The sequence below is a fragment of the Neomonachus schauinslandi genome, chromosome 2 (genome assembly GCF_002201575.2).
Source record: "Neomonachus schauinslandi chromosome 2, ASM220157v2, whole genome shotgun sequence".
Taxonomy (NCBI): domain Eukaryota; kingdom Metazoa; phylum Chordata; class Mammalia; order Carnivora; family Phocidae; genus Neomonachus; species Neomonachus schauinslandi.
The window spans coordinates 69,021,313-69,039,604 of record NC_058404.1 but is presented as its reverse complement, the minus strand read 5'-3'; the positions used below and the strand labels follow the sequence as shown (position 1 = coordinate 69,039,604).

Genomic DNA, 18,292 nt, shown 5'->3' with positions numbered 1-18,292 from the left:
AAATATATATATATATATATATACATTCTTTCCAGACGGCTTTTATTTTCTGAACTAAAAGCTTTTTAAAAAGAATAAAAAGTATTTATCATATATTTTAAAAAGTTGTCATCAGTTAAATTTCAAATTCCCATAAAGAAAAGAATGTTTTCCTTCAAGTCAGTGAGGTTCTGATTAAAATACTTTTTAGAAAAAGTTACAATTTTCACGCTAAAAAACAGGAAGAAAAGACAGCTTTTAATTGTATTGTCAACTCTTTTATTCAACAAACATTTACTGGTTGTTGTGTGACACTGTCATTGTTCTAGGTGCTGAAGATAAAGAAGACACAATGTCTAGTCCCAGGGAAGTTGGCCTAGTGGAGCTGGGCCAACACTGGTAACCTTAAAGTTACTTCCCTTGGTCCAGAAAATGAAGCTCAACTTCAAACTCTTGGCATCTTCTTGGAAATCAAATAGAATAATGGTCTACCCATTTTTTCCTATTGGTTAACACTGTAGCTTTTTTTTTTTTCCAAAAAAGAGTCACTGTTCAGAATTTATTTGGTATTTTAGTTGGTATGACACTTAGGATAGTTGCTTGCATTGTCTTTTTACATTATATGGCCATGTACACTATATTCTGACATATATGGTACACAAAATAAGATCCTTCAGAACAGTTATGCAGCGTCCATGCAATACTGAATTTATACATTGGATCCCAGGATGTGACTGACTGGAAAAGATGGACTAGGCATGTCGGGTGTTGGGGGAAGGAACCCGAAGTGACAGAATGCACAGTAAACACACGACCGCAGCTCTGCAGTACGGGCAGTGGTGACTCTGAGACGGTGGGGCTAACTTACGTTAACCAATTTAGGGCTACAAAGACAGGTAGCATCCAGCATCAGGATACAGCTGCAGGGTTTGGTGAACCATTCCTATTTGGAACTTTAGGAAACTGATGTTTCTTCTTAGGCCATTTTAATATTACTTGAGTAACAGATCAGATAATAAGGACAATATACACAACCTCCAACTAAAATCCTGTTGTAGTCTAGACAGTGAAGTGGTACATTAGAAAACTTTAAAACTGCAGCTCCTTTTGGATCCCCCAAAGTGTATCTGCACTCTTCTTCAAACGGGCCTCCTCCTCAGGAGTCAGAGTCACCTTCACAACATCTGAAATTCCATTCTGTCCCAAGATGCAAGGGGCACTAAGGAAGACATCTTTAATTCCATAGAGACCCTTAATCATGGTGGAAATTGGATGCACCTGCCTAAGATTCTTCATTATACTTTCTGCCAAATCTGCCACAGACAGTCCAATGGCCCAGGAAGTGTAGCCTTTCAGTTTGATCACACTGTAGCATTATTAACATTATCTACTGATGAAATTAACTTTCATAAAAGAGTCTATGGAAGTTTAGAGGACAGAAAGTATTTAAAGATAAATATTGGCCAGAATCAAAAATAGCATCGGTATTCTGCTTTCACAAAAGTGAGAAAACCACTCAGAAAATTTCATTCTGAATACACAGAACTGCTGGAGATAACCTGATACCACGTTCAAACATCATAAATGAGGACGTATGAATTATTACACAGCCAAATCAGTTGTCAGGCTTCAAAGAATCATAGCCTTCTTTCAAGAGGTCCCGCCATGTTTTAAGGAAACGTGCATTTTCTGTACATTTGAAGGCAAGCTCTTCTACTTGAGCTGATACTGCAGATATGGCTTCAAGAAGTTTGGTTAGTGAAAATGCTGCCTGAAATTAAAAAAAATAAAAGAGTCAAACAATATAAGTTTATCTTTCAGATTTTCATCTCATTTTATAAATAGTCTAAAAATAGCTTAAAACCTTGACTCCCATGCCCAACTTATTTTCCATAAAAGTAAAAAAATCTTCAAACTGAAACACTAGCTTTTTCAGAGAACCTAAGAAATTCTTTATTATGAAGTAAGCGTTGAGGAAATGTGTCTGCTGGGAAGATATCCATTATGCACCAGACATAACAAGTCAGTACTTTTTTTTTTTTTTAACTTAAAATACACCATGGGCACCTGGCTGGCTCAGTCATAGAGAGCAAGTGACTTTTGATCTCAGCATTGTGAGTTCAAGCCCCACGCTGGGTGTAGAGATTGCTTTAAAAAAAAAAAAATCTTTAAAAAGAAAGAAAGAAAATACACTAGACTCATATAGCTCAAAAAGAGGACTTGGATCCCTTGATGCTAAGTACCAGATATCAGTATCTGAAGGATTTCATCACAAACAACTCACTGATATTTAGGTAACAAGGACATTGTCCCACTAATTTTACCTGTGAACACTATATAGACCATGAAAATGTATAGACCAAAGAACAGATACTCTGAAGGGACAAATAACATCAACAAAATCAAAACAAACAAAAGCAGCATACAGAAAATACCCAACTCTTGGTGGAATTCACTTCTTACTCAAATGTTTTCTTCACCTAGAATATAAAATAACAGTTTCTAGATAACCTATCAGCAGCCCATTCTACATATTCTCTTGATGCCAGTCTTGTTCAACAAAAGCAGAAGCTGTATCAGCACTTTAGTCATCTTTTAAAAAAAGTACTTATTAAGCAATGAGAGATAACCGAGTTCATTACCCAGTTTCCAATCTGCACAGGAGAGTCTATTCCACAAACTTCTCCCAGGAGGATTACATCCTACATACCTCATTCACTTGACTCACCCAAGAGTCCTCATATACTGAAACTCCTCTGGGTGGGTGGGTGTGACTGTGTGTGTGTGTGTGTGTGTGTGGCAGTGGAATTCGAGATTCAACAGAAACCATACTATGCACTCTAGCAGTCATAGGGAGGGGCCTTTGACCTAGCGGTTAATGAAACCAATCTGGACTACAAGCGCCTTAAGCAACCCCTCCAAATGGGTCCAGCGCGAAGCAAGCCTGAGACAGGCAATCGTAGCATTGCCAGCAGGCTCTGGCAGGTGGCCAACTAGAGCAGCGGGATCTTAAGACCCACGAAAAGAAATCACAGTCTGTTCCTAAGCACCAACAGACAAGGAGGAGGAAGAGAGGGCAGACACCGCCAACACACGCCGGCGCAGCAAAGCTGCGTGGTTTCAGGTTACAGAGCATGATTGAAACCAGAAGGCGAGACAAAAAGAAAACAGTGAAGGGTGGGGCGGGTGGAGGGATAACCCCTTACTCCTCAACACTAATTCTAAAGGCGGAGTCCTCAGGGATGGTGGACAAGGGGCATCGGGTCTCCGGTTTACCTACCCACCCCCCCAACCCACACCCTCAGGGAGCAGAAGGGCGAGATGAGGATTCCTGGTCCTTCCCTCCCTTGCACAGCAACGGTCTGTCTTCCACAAGGGCCAAGTGGGGACGCAGCCCGGGACCTGTCGAGCGACACTCACGTCTCCAATCTGCAGCTCTACTTCCTCCAGAGGGTCCACCGTTCGGCCACTGCTCCTGCTCGCAACTGGCCAGCCCAAACTCACTGGAACGCCGGGGGAAGATGCTGACGAGGCGTCTGAAGACGAGGGAGAGGAAGGAGGCGGTGGGGGCGGCGAAGAAATCCGCACCTCCTCAGGGTCTGCCATTGAGCAGGGCTGGCACTGCGGAATCGGACCTTAGCAGCCGAACCAACACCAACTGTCTTTCAAACTGCTCGCGCCCAACACCCAGAAGCCCCGCCTCCTCCCGCCTGAAGTCCCGCCCAGTCTCCTTGTGGGTCTCCGCCCAAGTCCGCGAATACTAGTCATGTTTTCGGGACAGCCAATCACCTTGGGCGGTTCATTGCTCCTGCGCAAAACTCCAGTCAGGCTCGGAAGGCACTTGAGTAGAGGACTACAACTCCCAGAATGCTGTATGCGTCGCTCCACCTCCCACTACTTTTGATGCGCGCGTATACCACGGGATCTGTGGGTCTCTCTCACCTGCACTCCCGCGTCCTCACCATGCCTTGGTGAGACGCAAACGGAGAACCAATCCTCAGCTTGAAGCCGGGATCGTGCTGGGACTTGGAGTCCCTTTCCTTTTCCTCCTTCGGAACGTGACCCGGATGTCTCTGCTGGCCATAGCGTCATGTGCGGCGCCGGCGCAGAGCGAGAAAGAGGCGGGAGCACCGTAAAGCCAAAGCCTTGGGCATAGCTGGGAGGCAAACCTCAGTGGAGGTGTTTGTCTTTTTCGGCAGGTGATGGCGCCCCCCCGCGGCCTAGAGGTCCAGCACCCGCGGTGAGCCACAGACAGCCCTTCCGTTGTGTCCCACCGAGAGTCCTGGGACCAGTGAATATGTTGGTGCCGCTAGCCAAGCTCTCCTGCCCGGGTGAGAGGGAACTCCGGGCGGGGATAAGTGGAGGAAGGTCGAGGAGTTAGGGCGAAACGGACAGGGCTACACCTGGGGGGAATCTAGACACCTACCTTTCTGCACCTGCTCTCCTGACGTCCTCAGGTTAAACTCGGGTAAAGGTCACGCTGTCTACACCTGGCAGTGGATCCTAGATTCCTCCCCATAGAGTTGCCCCAATTGGAAGAATTGAACTAGGCTAAAGGTCACGAGCGGAGGAAACTTAACACGGCCCTCCGGTGGACTCCCGAACTGAATCTTCCAAATCCTGGTCCTAACTCTTATCCCAAAGCTCAGGTGTTTTCTGTTGCATTGTTGGAAATGGATAAAATAATATTTGCACGGTTTTTCTTCTTGGTTGTGCCCTGACTTTCGTCCTTGCAGCCATCCATCCTAGTCCATTCTTAAGAATTTAAAGTCTGATCTGTCACAGCATGATTAACATCCATATGCGCTACCCAAGTCACCAGATTATATTTGGAGCCAGGAGTTTTTCTGCATTGTCTAAAATTAACTTTAGAGGCTTATCGTGTTATGGGTGCTCCTAGAACCATCACAGTGACTTGTGAAAATACCTCATTACCTTCCCTTTCTCTTAAGTAAAAATAATAATGCAGTTGGATGGTCTTTGTTTTGTTTTACTTAAAAGTTTAAAAATTCAAGAAGGTTCAGTACAGGATCTTGCATTTTGTCACCTTTGGCTTAGTTTTTTTTGGTTTAGTTTTTTAAATTCATATTTGGTTATAGAATAAACAAGTATACATATTGCAAATTCAAGGATGTTCTTATCTATATTTCATGAAAGTAGAAATTTGTCAGATTTGGCCACCATATGTTAAATTAGAATTTTATTTAAAGTTCCTGATACTTGTGCATGTATTACTACACCTAATGTGTAGATAGATACACTTTATGTTTTGTGAAATACCAAAGTAGTCAGATGCTATCTGCCCTATTGCCTAATTTAGCTGAAATCATTCTTGGACCAAGTGTTAATTACATTCCACCAAAATTTGCATTTCCATTTTCCATGGATACTTAAATCATTGCCATTTTCATACCTGAGTGTTAACACTACTGGCAACAAAGAGATGGACACAAATGTGTTGGCAGTGTGACTTTGATATGGTGATGTTATGAGTTCAATGGACTTTTTGACCTTACTTCTCTACCAAAATTCAGCCAAGGTGCCTAACTGTTCAAATATCCAAAGTGGAATGTCAGATTTGTTTTCAGAAAGGGAGTAAAGGTTGTGACTTTTTAATTTTTATCCCGTGGGGGAAATCAAACTACCCAGTTCCAAATATTCTCAAGAAAATAACTAGCTATATAAGCAATAGAATTACTTTTATCTGATACCAAATCATGACTTTTCAGCAGCAAATGATAACTTCTACACACTAAACTACAATTCATCATAAGACAAAGATTTTAATATCTTTTAATAATAAATAATACAAATAATTATTTAATAAATATTCTTTTGAATGATGATAATGCTTTATTTGAACTCTAGAACTGAGTTCTCCTATAATATCTTTATTTACGTGCCTTATGTACATTTTTTCAAGACTTAGGATATGTGAAAGGTTACCTAATAATTAAAAAATTATTCCCAATACTATAATTTTTAGTATGCCTTTGCAAGTAGAGAAAATTAGTTTCCTTGCCACTGTAAGATTATCAAAAACAGATTTTTTTAGTGTTTAAAAGCCTTTAGAGTTCTGCCACTCTAAATCTCTTCCCTTCCTGTATTCATCATAATCTTTATTGACGTCTGATGCCAGATTTTTGCTTTAAAAAATTATTTTATTGGAAAGAGTAAAACATAAAAATACGTTAATTCTGCATTTGGGTGCTAAATAATAACTAGCCTATGTGCCAGGCTGTTATCTCTCCATTTAATCAGAAAAAAGAAAGAAAAATCTTGTTTTCATCACAGCTCAGTTTCCATTACTTCACAAATCATTTCAAATCCAATTGTAGTCTCAGAGCTTGACTGATGTTGGAAGGATTGAGAGCTTGGGTGGGATCGTCTGAATTCATATGTATCTACTGTAAATGGGCGTTGTAGCTGCCCCACAATTTTCATAAGGTCCTGAAGGATAAGGTGTGATATTATAATTGAAAATTCTTAACTGTTCAGTATATCCATTAAAATGTAAATTTTATTACATTTTGCATTTCAAATCCATGCAAAAGTCTTTGTTGATCTTTACTAATTATTTGTTATAGTCCATGTTTAGAAACTTGTTCATTTGCAGATACATGCTTCATTATAAGAGACAAGTTAAAAATGAGGAAAGGCCTCATTATATTTATTGCTCTATAACCCAGGTTAGTTTTTGGAAATTACACCAGAGATTTGCAGGTTCCTAAATTACAGTGAAAAATGTAACTAGGAAGATATCTATCTAGTTATCAAATATGTATTAGCCACTTGTTTTGTGTAAGAGTTATACTAGATCTTGTACCATAATATTTCCAAGACAAAATTGACCATAGACTTTAGAACTGATGAGGTGAGAGTTAAAATCACTTGCTGAAGGTTTCATTACTGTTAATGAATTCAAACACAATGTAGACAGACTCCAAAACCTATGCACTTAACCACTGTCTTTTTCCATGTTGCCCTTTTGTATTTGTTTTGTTTTTAATTAATAAACTTAATTTTTTGGCAGTTTTAGGTTTAAAGAAAAGTTGAGCAGAAAATACACCGAGTTTCCATGTAACTTTCCCCCATTCCCTATTAACATCTGCAGTTGGTGTGGTACATTTGTTACAATTGGTGAGCCAATTTTGATACATCATTATTCAAGTCCATGGTTTATATTAGAATTCACTCTCTATGTTGTACATTTTATATACATTTGACAAATGTATAATGTATCTTTTCTTGTCTCTCATGACCTTGCTACTTTCAATATTATATACTAGCCAGGCATTTTGTAGAATGTCACTCAATCTGAATTTGTCTGATGATTTCTCATGTTTAAACTGAGGATACAGGGCGCCTGGGTGGCTCAGATGGTTAAGCGTCTGCCTTCAGCTCAGGTCATGATCCCAGGGTCCTGGGATCGAGTCCCGCATCGGGCCCTCTGCTCCTTGGGAGCCTGCTTCTCCCTCTGCCTCTCTCTCTCTCTCTCTCATGAATAAATAAAAAAAAAAAAAAAATTAAATAAAAAAAAAAATTAAACTGAGGATACAGATTTTGGGGAAGTATGCCACAGAGGTAAAAAGCCCTTCTTATCCTATCAGGGAGCATGTGATACCAACATGTCTTATTGGCAGTAATGTTAAACTTGATCATTTGGTTAAAGGGTCTGCTATATTTCTCCACTGTAAAGTTAATATTTTTCCCTTTTGTACTCTCCTTGTTGGAAGCTAGTCACTAGTTGCAGTCCACACTCAAAAGTGGAGAAACAAATAATCTGTGGACATATCAACATAATCTTTTATACTTGGACTTTTTCTGTTAAAACCATAGACCAAATGGAATTCATTTTGATAGGAAGAGAAAGGTATACTTTTTTTCCAAATGAATTTCTCCCTATCTTTGACCATTTAATGAGTAACCATTTCTTTTCCCTGATTAGAAATGGTATTTTTAGCATTTAGCAAACCAAGTCCTTATGTGTATTCTATTTCTGAACTCTTTATTCCTTTCCTTTCCTTTGATTATTATATCCCTTCTCCTTTAACAGACTTTTAATTACTCTAACTCCAAATATAAGTTTTTATATCTGTCAGGGCTATTTCCAAGGAAGTATTCTCTGTCCTTTTTTTATTTATTTTTTATTTTTTTTTAAAGATTTTTTTTATTTATTTATTTGAGAGAGAGAGAATGAGAGACAGAGAGCATGAGAGGGAGGAGGGTCAGAGAGAGAAGCAGACTCCCTGCCGAGCAGGGAGCCCGATGCGGGACTCGATCCAGGGACTCCAGGATCATGACCTGAGCCGAAGGCAGTCGCTTAACCAACTGAGCCACCCAGGCGCCCTGTCCTTTTTTTAATATAATGGGATAGAGTGTCAAGGAGAAGAGTACCAGAGAAGGGAGACAGAAATTAAAGATACAGGTGAAAGCGAAGGCTTCAGGTGGAGGGATGTCCCTATGAAAATGGGAGGGATAAGCCTCATCATCATTAATCTAAGTGAAAAGATATGTTATAACCTGAGAAAATGAACAAAGAGTGAACACAAATACAGATTACTTTAGAGCTTGTTGCCAAGGATATAGGAAAGTTCCCACTTAATTGCTTCTATCTTTCATTGATGTTTGGTGTGTTAGGGTATCTGCTTCAGATAGGGGAAGGAAGAAGTAGAATTGAAGGTTTAAGGACAACAGAGATTTAATGAACATTATTGCAGATAAATTTTTGCACACTTCTGTTTATTTCTATTTGCTAACTTGATGAATATGTACAGATATTGCCATATGGGAGAGTCAGTTTTTTAAAAAGCTGACCATAAAACCTAGTTTAGCCCACATTGTCCCAGCATAATCATTAATACTGCCCGTTATTACTCTCAAAAGTATCCAGTTTAGGGAAGCCTAGGTGGCTCAGTCGGTTAAGCGTCTGCCTTTGGCTCAGGTCATGATCCCAGGGTCCTGGGATCGAGTCCCACATCAGGCTCCTTGCTCAGCAGGGAGCCTGCTTCTCCCCCTGCCTGCTCTTCTCCCTGCTTGTGTGCGCACGCTCTCTCTGTCTCTGACAAATAAATAAAATCCTTTTTTAAAAAAAAGTATCCAGTTTGGTTGATAAATTTTATGGTCATCCTATTTATAGGTTAAGCTTGATATGAGCTAAATTGAATAAGTTAGTTTATTTGATATTTTTTTAAATATAGTTTGAAAACATTGCTTTATGAGAAGAAGCTAAGTTGTTCATCTAGGAAATAGTACAGTCTATTTCAGGTCATATCACAACTAATGGCTCAACAACATAGATCTAACTATTCACTGTCTGTAGTGTTGATATGGTGAGACTATAAACACAAATTTCCAAATATAAGACATCATGTGGAATCATACAATTTTAGATCAGAAAGGTACCTTAGAGATCGAGTGACCTTTCCTATTTTTGGATGAGGAAACTGAAATCTAGAGAAGGTAATGATTTAAGGTCTTAGGGCTAATTAATAGAAAATTAAACAGAAACCAGATCTGATTCCCAATCCTAGAATTTTTTCCTTTTAAAAAAATGGTTTTTTTAGTCTACTCTGAGGAAAGCTGATTGAAAAAATAATACTAATGTTTATAATTTTTGTGCAGCATATCAGTGCTTTCATGCCTTAAAAATTAAGAAAAATTATCTACCTCTGTGTCATACAAGATGGTCTTCAACTTCTGTTGTACCTCGAATTACTACCCACTATACTATTTATCCCCGGGATAAGGACAAGCGATGGGAAGGTAAGTAATAATTTCTGTAGAAGTGTTAAGGCTTTTCCAGATACTTTGTATCATTTTGTGGAAATATTTGTCATGATAGTATAAAATCATCTAATAATATTTCATAGCTTTACCAAATCTATTACATATTGATATTGAGATAAGAAAATATCTGCGTAGTTTGTAGTAGTAAATCTCAAAGCCAAAAGTTGGTTTATGGAAGCAAAAATAAGATATATACTGGAACAGAACCTAAGAGAACATCCAATTAATACAATAATATATTTAGTATAATTCTCATACAAAGCAGAGGGGCAATTTCTATAAATGCTCTAAAGCATAGTGAGTGTTTGTAACCCAGTTTGTGATTTTTAACAGATCATAGTCATCCCAGAATTTTCATGTGTTTTTTAAATCATTTTTTTCTCCCAGGAGTGAACATGGAGAGGTTTGCAGAAGAAGCAGATGTAGTTATAGTTGGCGCAGGCCCTGCAGGACTCTCTGCAGCTGTTCGTCTAAAGCAATTGGCTACTAAACATGAAAAGGACATCCGTGTGTGTCTAGTAGAGAAAGCCGCTCAAATAGGAGCTCATACTCTCTCAGGGGCTTGCCTTGATCCACGTGCTTTTGAAGAATTATTCCCAGACTGGAAGGAAAAGGGAGTATGAAAAATTGGTTCTTATACTAAATGTAATCTTTATCGTATCTCTAGTTCCAAACTACTAGAATATGGAAAACCCTTTTTATGTAATTCTGTCTCTTAAAGGATTATTATAGATATGTATTTCTTAACTTAAAAAGAGCCAAAAAATTGAATCATATCAACTATACTTATAATTTTAAGATATTAACTCATAGACTCGTATAATGTCTTCTACATGTTGTATTTATGTACTGGATATACCAGGTCTTACCTTGAGAAGATACTAGAATATTTGTACCAAATAAAATACAGCATTTTGATTTTGAGAGTATTTCCTAACTTGTTCCATAGGTGTTTATATCATTGTTCTTAATAAAGTTTTATGTAAATTTCCTGGGACATTGTAATATCTAAAACCAAAGAGGATAATGTTCTAAAGAATAAATTAATATGGCCTCTCATAACCTAAGAAGAAAAGGCACTGGTATGATATACAGAGAACTGAATGTTAATTTTACTCCTTTCATAATTTGTATGGCTTTGGTTAAAATTTTACATGTTACATATCTTAGCTTTTTCTTCTATAAGATGGGTTATGTTATGCCTGCCAAGGTTAGAATATTCACTACCTGTGAATATACTATGTAAAGGTAAAAAATTACATGATTTCTTTATTATTTATGGAGTAAATTGAATTCCAAAAATTTCATCTATGTTCTTCTTTCTAAAATACCAAGATCCTTTAAACTAGAAATACTTTAGTTATATCTAATTAACTTTCTCTTTTCAGTATTATACCAAAAATAGATACTATTGAATTATTATTGACATAGCAGTTGTCACAGCCCTATATAACTGAGCAGATACAATCCATGATATACCTGTTAATTGTCTCTATCCAAAGGAAAAATAAAACTTCTCTTATGTTTTCATCAAGCAGGAAGTTACAACTTGGAGCAAGCACCTAGGCTAAACTCCCACAGAGACAGGGAGACAGGAAGCCCTATCCAAGATGTCTCCAAGGCCCCCAAGAAAGATTTCTGGCATATAAAACTGGCTTATTTAGATTCTAAAAAGATTCCCATACATCTCAAAGAGACAAAGAGGATTTACAGTTCCAAGTTTTCTAAAGGAAATGATGAGAGAAAAGTGAGGAGAGTAGTTCACTTTCCCTTTTGACAGTTTTTTTATTATTTGTATTTACCATTATGAATATGAACTAAAAACTTCCTTCTCTTTCCTTCTTTTGTTTTTAGGCTCCACTTAACACTCCTGTAACAGAAGACAGATTTGGAATTTTAACAAAGAAATACAGAATTCCTGTGCCAATCCTTCCAGGTAAGGTATGATAAATATTTGTAGAATCATAGAATTCCGTACCTGGAGGAAACCACATTTCATCTGGTGAAATCTTTTCTTTTTACAGATGAGAAAACTGATGCTCAGAGATTTGAAGGACTGACCCAAAGTTATATAGCTAGCTTGTAGTAAAACAGGACTAGAACCTAGTTCATCTTCCAGTCTAGAAGAATTGGGATAGCCTTGTAAGGCAACCCAGAATTTTAATGTAGTGTTGTAATGGTTTTTTAATTTAATAATTAGAACTCTATGCCAAAGTTGTAGAATATAAGTGAAATTATGACCATAGGATGATGTGTATATTTACACAGAAATTACACATTGCTTAGAATTTTTAAATTAAGTATTTATGTTTTTGAGATGTTTTACCGATAAAATATCAGATTGATAAATTAAGCATGTATTTGTAGGTCTTCCAATGAATAATCATGGCAATTACATTGTACGCTTGGGACATTTAGTGAGCTGGATGGGAGAACAAGCAGAAGCCCTTGGTGTTGAAGTATACCCTGGTTATGCTGCTGCTGAGGTTTGTATAGTTGTATTTTGTTTTTAATATTTCTGGGAAATAATCTCTTTTTCTTTTGAATATAAACCCAGAATGGTACAGAGGTAAATAAATATTTTAGAAAAGCCATAGGATTTTAGAATTGTAAGATTAGAAGGAATCTTGGAAAGATCTAATCCAAAGAGTACTTGAATTCCTGATCTTGTATGTATATATATCATGTGATTGTCTAATTTATGACTGAACACCATCGGGGATGAGATCATCTCTATCTGACGTTTGGATTGTTGATAATATTCTCTTTCTTCTGTTGAATGGAAATATATCTTCTGTTTTACACTACATTGAACAAATCAATGCCCTCTTCCAAGGACAGTTTTCCAGTTATAATTATGCCCCATCTCTTCTTCCCCACTTTCACTCTGGTGTCGTTTTCTTTCCTAGGTTAAATATTATCAGTTCTTTCAACCATGATGTTACTTAGTTTGAGTTCCTTCAGTATTCTCAGTGCACTCTGAATGCATTGCCTTTTTATCCCCTTTATAAAGTGGCATCCAGAATGAAAAAACTACTTCAAGTCTAGTGTAGAGCAGGGCTCTTGCTTTCTTCACTCTAGAAACTGTTCTTCTGTTAATTCTCTCCAAATAACTCTTTTGGCACACATATCATAGAGTTAACTCTCATTAAGTATTAGTGGGGAAATGACTAAAAATAAAATATCCTGCCAACCCAGAAAAATCACCTCTATAAATTATTTAAAAGTTTTATTATTTAGTAAGCATTAAACCAGGACTGCAGTGCATGTCGCAGGCACTCTGCTAGGGAGATTGCCAGGACAAAGAAATCTCACCCTCTTACATAGCCACACAGATACAACCCATTACATACAAGTTAATTGTCTTTATCCAGAGAAAAAATAAAATTTCTTGTAATTTTTTGACAAGCAGGAAGTCACAACTTGGAGCCAAGCACCTAGCCCAGACTCCTATGGTGACAGGAAAACAGGACACCATTCTTTTTGGTGTTCACATTTCAAATATGTCTCTGAGGCCCCCGGAAACACATTTCTGAGATGCAGATCTGGCAAGAGTCTTAAATAAAACTTCTAAAAACATTCCTATATCTCAGAGAGACAAAGAAAGGGTCTACAATTAACTTTTCTAAAGGAAATGATTGGAAGAATTGACAGGAGGGGGAGGTTTTTTGGTTTTGGCCTCAGGGAAAATTCAAAAAAATTTTTTATTTTTACACTTACAATATGTAAGTCAAATAAAACACATAGGTCCCTGTATTATACTTGCTGCTATACTAAATTTTGTTTTCCCAACTCACACACACACACACGCATATGTGTGTGTGTATACAGGTACATACATACATACATACATTTGGGTTTTTGGACCCAAGTGTGGGTTTTTTATTTCTCCTGGTTAAAATGTTCTTGACTGGGATTAATATCAAAATCACAAGTAGGTGATTTATAGAATCTATGATTTTCAGTTTTTATACACACACACACACACACACACACACCATACACACACAGTGTCATAACTCTCCTCTTTTCCTCAGTCCCTTAAAGATCATCATCAATAGATTAATGTCAGGTTTGTCAGGTTTTTTTATCTCTGAGCCAGACTTCAGTTTTAGTTCAAAGCCATGTTATACTGTTGATTCATTTTCAGGGTATGAAATAAAAGGTTTATGTTTTTCTTTTCATATCCATTGCTGCTAATGCTTGCTTTACCTTTCCACTCCTGTGCCTTCTGTGTGTCTAATGTATATTTTATACTTCCTATCTAAAGGGCATTTTCCTCCGGAGAGGAAACAAACTAAGTAAGAATTATAGAATATTGCTATTTCTCATCCTCAGAATTACAATTTTGACGAGTTTTTGCCAATATTGCGTGCTCTGGAAATTAATCAACTTCGGACTGTCTTGAACCTCTTTGTGTTTTGTTTTGTTGTTTCATTTTCTTTGGTTTTTGTTTTTTTGGGATCTTAGCTCATTTGGAACAGAGGCTTTCCTGACACTGTTCTCTTCCCACGCAACACTGATGGTCTTCATTTGTTAGAGGCCCTGATTTCAGGGTCTGTATACTTGTTTTTGATACCTGATCTCTTCAGAGCTCTTTGTTTATTCTCACTGGTTTCTTAAGTGACCTCTGTAGTAGCTTCCCCCTTTTCTTCTTCATCAAGGTTGTGGCATTTCTTTCATTTCCAACTGTTTGAGCTGTGTTCTTTTATACTCTAGAAGGGACTATCTTTAAAACATGTCTCTTTTTTTGCCTAAACATGTTAAAGCCTGTTATTTCTGTAATCTAGAGAACATGTTCACTTTCTTAAATATCGCTTCTTTTCAGGTTGGTTATGAATCCTCTAAGGTGATAACCAAATATGTTTTCATTTTAGGTACTTTTTCACGAAGATAGCAGTGTAAAAGGAATTGCCACTAACGATGTAGGGATACAAAAGGATGGTGCACCAAAGGTAAACATTTTAACAGTTATGTGCTTAACAAACTGACAAAAAAAGAATCAACTTAAATGCAATAATTTAGCTTTGCTACAAACTGCACATTAATAAAGTATATGTTAGAATATAATTATTAATGTGGAATTTTTCTCTTAAAAAAATGTAGAGGCATCTTTGAACTAAAAAGGACTTAGACAAGAAGATACAACATGTTTAAGAATAGTTTTTTTAAAGATAAAAACATGACTCATAAATATATAAAACAAACATGGGACAAAGATTTTATTTCACTCATTAATAAATGACAGAATCAGTAATATGTTACAGCCAGTTCAAGGAGAATTAAAAAAACATACATATATGTAGGTCATCAATCAACTGCATTGCCACTTCCATAATTCTCATTTCTATGGACAAGAATCATTTGCATTACTATTAGTAATGCTGATAGAGTCTTTGAGTGATTTTAATATCTCTTGGTAAATATCAAACTGACTGCTTTCCTCTCATTCAGATATAATCCTGGATGGTTTTCAGGTTTTACAACTTTTATTTTTGAATTTGCAAAAGAAAACCTCTCCGGATCTGGATCTCTCACTGTGTAAGATTCCTTGGAAAGGATAAGAAAAAAACACCTTGCTTTCCCATAATAACAGAACAAAACATAAATTAACATCTCAGTAAATTAATTTGTCAATTCATATTTATTTGCTCATCGTCGTAATTTCTCAACTGGACCATAAGCTCCATAAGGGCAGAGATCATGGAGGATTACTCCAGTGCCTACCATAGCGCCATGTCATGTCAGGTCCTCAATAAGTATTTGTTAACTTAGAATTTATCCTTCTCTCTGCCATTCTTGAATACAATGGGGAATCTAGTTGAGTCTCCTCCAGCGGATTTTCCTGCTTCTCATTACTTCCTGCTTAGAGATAAGCAAGTGGCAAAACTCTTGAGTCTTACCTACTTCATTGTTCTTCTAAGTGTTTGGCTGGTTTCATTGGAATTCTGTGAGGTCTGGGACTCATTGTGTCCTATAGTAGGCCCAAGAAGCTATTTCTTAACAAGCCCCCAAAGAATTCTGGTGCATAGCTAGATTTGTAAACAACTATTATCTCCTACTGCTTTTCATAATGATAAAAGAATATTGTTTTTCCTGTATTCTTTCCTGTGTTATAGTTATTCTTTCCTGTATTGTGATCATTTAATTTTATTTTTTATTTATTTATTTATTTATTTTTAAAGATTTATTTATCCATTTGAGAGAGCGAGAATGAGAGAGAGTACATGAGAGGGGGGAGGGTCGGAGGGAGAAGCAGGCTCCTCGCTGAGCAGGGAGCCCGATGCGGGACTCAATCCCGGGACTCCGGGATCATGACCCGAGCCGAAGGCAGTTGCTTTAACCAACTGAGCCACCCAGGCGCCCGTGATCATTTAATTTTAAAGTGTACTTTATTCTTTTAAGATTTTTATATTTAATATTGCAACAGAACTGAGGCACACAAGTTCTACTATTCTGATATGTCATTTTTTGTACGCTCTCAAATTTGTTCAAAAGTAAATTTTTGTGTTTTGGGCTTTGTAGTTATAAAAACATATCTTTCCTGGGATACCTGGGTGGCTCAGTCAGTCAAGTGTCTGCCTTCAGCTCAGGTCATGATCCCAGGGTCCTGGGATCGAGCCCCGCATCGGGCTCCCTGCTCAGCGGGAAGCCTGCTTCTCCCTCTCCCTCTGCTGCTTCCCCTGCTTGTGCTCTCTTTTCTCTCTGACAAATAAATAAAATCTTAAAAAAAAAGAAAAAAGAAACGTATCTTTCCTATATTGTATTCATATAGATATAAAAACATAGAAGAGTACATGGAGTCTTGGTGATATGAGCTCCAGAATCTAAATTTTTAAAATAACTGTTTTAGTACCACAGGTTTGACGTGGGGAGAACTGAGAACTGTGTTTATTCTGTTGTTCCACTCTATTTAACACACCTAGTTAGGCTTTCTTCCCTGCCATTTCACTGAAACAGCTTGTCGGAGTCACAAATATCCCACCTTGTCAACCCAGTAATCACTTCTCTTTTTTACTTGATATCCTAGTAGGCAGCACTGACACAGTTGGCTTCTCACACCACCTTTGTAACCGAATGTCATGAGCACGCTGTGAAGGCATACACACATCTGGTCACATGGCTCTAAATACCCAAGTCCAGAATCCTATGTCCTACTGCTTATTCAGTAGCTCTGTGCCACATCTAATGGCCATCTTATTATAAGAATTCTGATTTGGACATTTTTAAGTTTCAGACGTTAAGTGATTTGCCCAAGATCAGACAGCTATAAATAGTGGGGCTGGGGTTTGAATATAAACAGTGTGGCTGGCTCCAGGGCCTGCCCCTTGAAAACTAGGGGACATACTGCCTCTAAGAGGAAGCTGAAATATATTAAGTAACATTTTAGTTCATCAAGATTGAATTGTTTTAGGGGCACCTGGGTGGCTCAGTCGTTAAGCGTCTGCCTTCGGCTCAGATCATGATCCCAGGGTCCTGGGATTGAGCCCCTCATCAGGCTCCCTGCTCAGCAGGAAGCCAGCTTCTCCCTCTCCCACTCCCCCTGCTTGTGTTCCCTCTCTCACTGTCTCTCTGTCAAATAAATAAAATCTTTAAAAAAAAAAAAAAGATTGAATTGTTTTATAATTGATGCCAGGAAAACCAGATGGCCATCTGGAAACAAATAGAGTTGGGCCTTTATTTTTTAAAAAAATTCTGAGGATTTCTTAAAACAATAAAAAAATTAGAAGGAAACCTAGATTACAATTATAACCTAAAGGGAAGCTAAGCCATCCTACAGAGACAAGAAATAATAAACCTGTAAGAGACAGACCTTTTTAACTGTATAAAAATTAAACACTTCTGTATACCAAAGTTACTATAAAGTCTATAGATAAACAGTCGATTGGGGGAAAATTTTTTTATTACCCATAATATCAAATAGCACATATACATTAAGAAAAAAGACAGCATTTTAGAAAAATGAGCAATATCTAAAAAATTGACAATTCACAGAAGAGCAAATCCAGATGACTACTGTAACTCATAAGGAAAGATACTTAAGTATCTTTTCTTCAGAGTCCACAGCTTAAATGTCATTTCTTCAAAGAAGTCTTTCCTGTTCACCCAGTCCCTAACAGTTTCCTTCTTTTATTCCCTCTCATAACACCCTGTGCTTTCTTTCATAGCACTTAATCATAATTTGTAATTATATGCTCATGTATTTCTTTAATATCTCCCTCTATGACTAGCCTGGAGGAAAAGGACCTGACTTTTATTCATCTCTGTATTCCCATTGCCTAGCATAAAACCTGGCACACTGTAGGTACTCATTAATATTTCTTGACTCAAAAAGGGAAAAAGTGCTTAAAACAGTAGTCAGGGAAATGCAACTTAAAATAACAGTGACTTAGCACTGTACTTAGCAAAAATGTAAAATAAACAGTTATATCTCTCAGTAACTGGACTGTAGGGAAAAGGCTTTTCTTTTTTTTTTTTTTAATTTAAATTCAATTAGCCAACATACAGTTTTTGATGTGTTCAG

At 37.4% G+C, this 18,292-nt stretch overlaps 2 protein-coding genes across 3 annotated transcripts in view; one reads left to right on the top strand and one right to left on the bottom strand.

Moving 5' to 3' along the window:
- Positions 1-1,551: 1,551 nt before the first annotated feature.
- Positions 1,552-3,633, bottom strand: C2H4orf46 (chromosome 2 C4orf46 homolog). Its single transcript, XM_021698993.1, has 2 exons — positions 3,400-3,633; positions 1,552-1,750 (listed from the first exon to the last, which is right to left on the bottom strand). The coding sequence occupies exons 1-2, from the start codon at positions 3,583-3,585 to the stop codon at positions 1,595-1,597; spliced, it is 342 nt and encodes a 113-aa protein (XP_021554668.1). The 5' UTR covers positions 3,586-3,633; the 3' UTR covers positions 1,552-1,594.
- A 296-nt stretch (positions 3,634-3,929) lies between these two features.
- Positions 3,930-18,292, top strand: part of ETFDH (electron transfer flavoprotein dehydrogenase) — a 28,090-nt gene continuing 13,727 nt past the window's right edge. The window contains exons 1-6 of one of the 2 annotated variants that reach the window (XM_021698990.2): positions 3,930-4,310; positions 9,604-9,744; positions 10,156-10,385; positions 11,623-11,704; positions 12,136-12,254; positions 14,646-14,723. In XM_021698990.2, coding sequence (XP_021554665.1) covers positions 4,277-4,310; positions 9,604-9,744; positions 10,156-10,385; positions 11,623-11,704; positions 12,136-12,254; positions 14,646-14,723 — 684 coding nt within the window. In that variant the 5' untranslated portion in view covers positions 3,930-4,276. The remainder of the gene's footprint in view (positions 4,311-9,603; positions 9,745-10,155; positions 10,386-11,622; positions 11,705-12,135; positions 12,255-14,645; positions 14,724-18,292) is intronic. The other variant, XM_044912861.1, reaches the window with a different exon arrangement.

What these genes read in the sequence shown, in the direction of transcription:
- C2H4orf46 (XM_021698993.1), bottom strand. Translation starts at nt 3,585, where the DNA reads ATGGCAGACCCTGAGGAGGTGCGGATTTCTTCGCCGCCCCCACCGCCT. An exon ending in TAGAGCTGCAGATTGGAGAC is followed by an intron (nt 1,751 to 3,399) that starts GTGAGTGTCGCT and finishes TTTTAATTTCAG; the next exon opens with GCAGCATTTTCACTAACCAA.